This window comes from Lactuca virosa, chromosome 5 (assembly GCF_052849685.1).
Source record: "Lactuca virosa cultivar CGN04683 chromosome 5, Lactuca_virosa_CGN04683_v6, whole genome shotgun sequence".
Lineage (NCBI taxonomy): Eukaryota > Viridiplantae > Streptophyta > Magnoliopsida > Asterales > Asteraceae > Lactuca > Lactuca virosa.
In genome coordinates, this window is record NC_136430.1 from 274,368,229 (window position 1) to 274,372,784 (window position 4,556).

A 4,556-nucleotide genomic window follows, 5' to 3' on the forward strand; every position below is an offset into this window, starting at 1 on the left:
AAATTTAGCATTGTACTTTGAAAATGGCATGACAATAACATATTTTATAACAAACCCGAAAGTACCAAAACACAATGTTATTTTATCAATACAGTATACTTCAAAGTATCTACACATTATAAACATAAAAACAATTTCAAATCGATAGTACATTGCTATTGTATGCTATAATTGAGACATATAAAAAAAATCATTTTTAACAACATGCAAACATTGAATCATAACATACATACAATGAGATACAATCCTTAAAAATACGTTTAAACAATTTTTTTTAAGAAAAATGAAAAAATATATATAAAACCATACGTTTTACGAAACCTACGATTTTTTTTCCAACAAAAAATCATAACATACATACAAGGGGATACAAATGTTTATTAGTTATAAGTTTTTTTTATTAAAAAAAAACGTATTTTATGGGAAACCTACGGTTTCCTTTTTTTTTTTGTTTTTTCAAAAAAAAAATTATACGAATACAATATAAATCAAGATCCGATGCTATTGAATCGATTTAAAAAAAAAACGAAAAAAAAAAAATTTCCGTACGGTTCATACGAAACCGTAGGTGTACAAGTCGACATTGCACAATCTGTGCATTGGGCACTTGTACACCGTAGGTTTCGTATGAAACCTACGGTTTTATATTTTTTTTTTTCGATTTTTTTCAAAAAAAATTTAACCACATATACAAAACCTACTCCTAATCACAAACACAGTAAATTTTTTATGAAAAGTAGACAAACCTGGTTGTTCTTCGGGTGCTCCATTGAGAGAAAAAAGTAGCCAAACCTAAGAAAACAATAGGAAAAAACACCTAAACTGAATTTTTTTTCATTTTATACTTTGGGTTAATGGGCCACGAAAAAGTAAACGGACCCGTGAAACAGTAGCTCATTACCACGAAATAATACTTTTCGGGCTAAAACATTAGTCAACAGAGTTGACCGTGGTCAACCATAAGTTGACTACGGTTTTATGGGCTATTTTTGGCTATGAGACAATTTTGTCTATTTTTTGATAAATAATTAAGAAAAATGGTTAGATTAGTAATTTCCCATATTTTTATTTTCTCTATTTTCTAGCTACAACTCGTATGTGCTAGTGTTTGGATACACATCCAACTTTACTCCAAGACAAGATAACCTTGCTAGCTCGCACTCGTTTTCGTAACTATGGATAAAGCTAGTTTACGCATATAGCACAAAAGATCGAAGCCCCCAATCCCTTTATCCACACAAGGCACAAACACAGAGCTCCACCAGGATGACAACAATGGCGTCCTCAACGTTTTTTAATTGCACTTCGCTCTCAACTCCTGTGAAACCCCTTCGAAAAACCCCTTCTTGTACTAGCACCGTTTGCCTTTCACAATTCGCGAAGAAATCGACGCCATTGAACCTCTCATCGTCACACAGCATCTCTGTTTTCTCCCCACTTCTTCCCATCACTATCTCTTCCCCGAACCGAAAACCCCAGTCTCTCACAATTGTGGCTGCAAAGGGGTATAAGATGAAAACCCACAAGGTGATTCCCCCTCATTTTACCTTACTTTCTCCGTATGCTCATTCACAGTAGTTTTTGATGTTTGTATGAAATTACTCTCTGCAACGAGGACTTGGTGTGTTTAATTTCAGTTTTACTGAAGCTTCAAGTACCTACGTATGTGGGGTTTTTGTTTAATTGAGGTCATAGTTTCTTGGATTCTTATCAAGTAATTATTCAATCTAGAGATTCTTATGTCGATAACCTTTTTGGGGATTCAAGAATTTACATATCGTGTGCAACTTCTATCTTCAAATCATGTTTATTTGATCTGTTATCTTGAATTTTGCATTTGCAGGCATCAGCAAAGAGATTCAGGGTAACAGGCACTGGTAAGATAGTGAGGAGGAGAGCTGGAAAACAACATTTGCTTAGAAAGAAGAATGCTAAAAGGAGAACTCGCCTCTCTAAAGTGGTTAGTGTTTAAACTTATGAAATGTAGACATAGGTGTTGTTTCTTTTTGACTTAATGGGGACATGAATTTGGTAATCTAGTTATCGGTGTTCATTTTTGACTTAATGCAAACAACACTTAATTCTTTTCATGTAAAGAATCGTTGGTGTTGATTTGGGTACACTAGAAGTACCACTTTTGTCATTCTTTGAAGGGTATTTAAGACATTAGATCAATAGTTGTGAGATACTTCCTTTGATAATTTCGAACATACAAATATGCAATATGTGATGTATTTCTGACACCACTAATTTGTGTGATGCAGCTACAAGTTGACCGATGTGACTACAACAATGTGATAGGGGCGTTGCCATATCTGAAGGTCAACCGAGCCAATTAGCCCCAACATTTCTGTTTTGACTAGGGTTGCATAATCTGTTCAGAAGCAACATGTTTTTATTACTCTCTCATTGTTGTATTTGTGATTTTTGTAAGTGGTTTTGAATGGCATGTTTTTACTTCTTTGCTATATTGTAGTATATAGCCACTGAATATGAAGTGTGTATTGTTATTTTAAATGGGCGTTCCTTAAAGTTATAGATGCTAAAGTTGCGGGAAATAGCAACATACTTTGTTCTTTTTATCGATTTAGGCAAATATTTTGTTTTAGCTATAATTAGGACAATTCTCAACCCAACACGAAAATAAATGGGTTTGGGTTGAGATTGCTGACTTGCCAATCTGTTTATTTCATGTGTTGGGTTGTGTTACCTGTATGGGTTCGCGGGTCAACCCGACTATAAAGGGCTTTTGACATAAAAGTCCTTAAGTTTGTCAGGTTTTGTCCGTATGACGATTTTTTGTTCGTTAATGTCCAAAATTTGCTAAGGGTTTTTTTTTTTTTTTTTTTTTCATTTTTGTCCTTTCTACAAATATTTTATGTTTTTACCTTAAGTATGTTATTCAAATTTGCAAAAAAAAACCCTTAAGTTTACAAAAGTCCTTAAGTTTGTTAAATTTTGTCAGTTTTGCTCCTGGACACCTACTATTATAGGTAGCAAAGGCAAAAATGAAAAAAACTTGATAAATTTTGGACATTAACGAACAAAAAATCGTTACAGGGACAAAACCAACAAAACCTGATAAACTTAAGGACTTTTATGTTAAACGCCCCGACTATAAATATTATATTTAAAAAAATAAAAATTTTATTTATGAAATTGCACATTGCATGAATGTTTTCAATTTTATTTGGATGTTTACGAGTTTGTGACTTTATGTTGGAAACATTATTATTATTATTATTATTAAATGTGTTGCTTACTAAGTTATTATGTTAGATTCGTATTTGGTTTTTCATTTAGTTCTAGTCATTGTCAAATGTTACTTGTTAATTAACTTAGAGACATTTAGAGACATGTATAATTCTTATAAATGTAACATGTGAAAAGTTATCCGAAAATAACCACATATACTTAAACACGTTATGTGGATTGGGTTGAGTTGATGTTTGTAACATGCCAACCCTTGATCTGCCAACCCAAAACCTAACCCAATTGCGAGGCCTATCTATAATAATACATCAAACTTGATGACTAGTTTATAAATAGACAACTTAGTACTACGTGTCATCATAAAACCTAATATAGATTAATGGACTAACAAACTTTATTCAACACTAGGTGATAATCCCTGTAGTATACAGTTGGTTGACATTAATAAAACGACATAGAAACTATAAAAATAACAATCATTAATAATGCAAACAAATATTTTTTTACATAATTTGTAGATCTATATATTTAAACTATCTAACTTGTTTAGGTTTTCAATAGTTGTTTATTTATAGCATTTTGAAAACAAAATGCTAATTTTATGGGATTATATCCTGATTTTTTTAGCCACGTTTATTACTGATATATTGAGGAAAATTTAAAATTGAAAAACAATAAAGTGACGCATGGTATAATATTAATTAGGATATGTATTAGAATGACACATAGCAAAATAAGATTACAACCACACCTTTATTAGTATAGAAGATTAGTATAGAAGATATGCAAATGGGTGTGCGTAATCTTTTCAAAACTTCATAGATTAAAATAAAGGAGTCCAGATTCTAAAACCCTTTTAAATAAAAAGGCTTAGTTAACAACAATTAATATGTCCTGATGTTAATCTTTTCAAACTTCATAGAGTCGGGTGTGCCAATCTTTTCAAACTTCATAGATGTGCTTGATAAATAAATAAGGGGTAGTGTGTTGATACAATTTATGGGAATAATTAACTTTTAAAAGTAAAATGTAGAGCAATAGAATGGTGAAAACTTGTTAGTAGAAGAAAATTTTCATGGGTTTACAAATATAAAAGTGAGAAAATCCTCACACTACATTCATCAATCAACAGATTATTTATAAACCGTAATGGAACCAAGCCTTAGTAAAGTCCTCGTAAAGAAGACGATACTCTTTCTCTAAGAACAACAATAAAGAAACAGTTATTTGCAAATTTCTTTCCCCAAAGCTCACATGTATACATATGGTAATATTAATATATAAACTCATCGTGAAATATTCTTTTGTAACCAAATTATTGCATGGGATGTCATGTCATTTGC

The 4,556-nt window shown here is 31.6% G+C and overlaps 1 protein-coding gene across 1 annotated transcript; it reads left to right on the top strand.

The window, feature by feature from the left end:
• The first annotated feature begins 1,157 nt into the window (after positions 1-1,157).
• On the top strand, positions 1,158-2,517 carry PRPL35 (Ribosomal protein L35). The gene is made up of 3 exons (XM_079053894.1): positions 1,158-1,527; positions 1,844-1,960; positions 2,265-2,517. Exons 1-3 carry the CDS (start codon positions 1,267-1,269, stop codon positions 2,337-2,339), a joined length of 453 nt encoding a protein of 150 aa, XP_078910020.1. The 5' UTR covers positions 1,158-1,266; the 3' UTR covers positions 2,340-2,517.
• Positions 2,518-4,556: the final 2,039 nt, after the last annotated feature.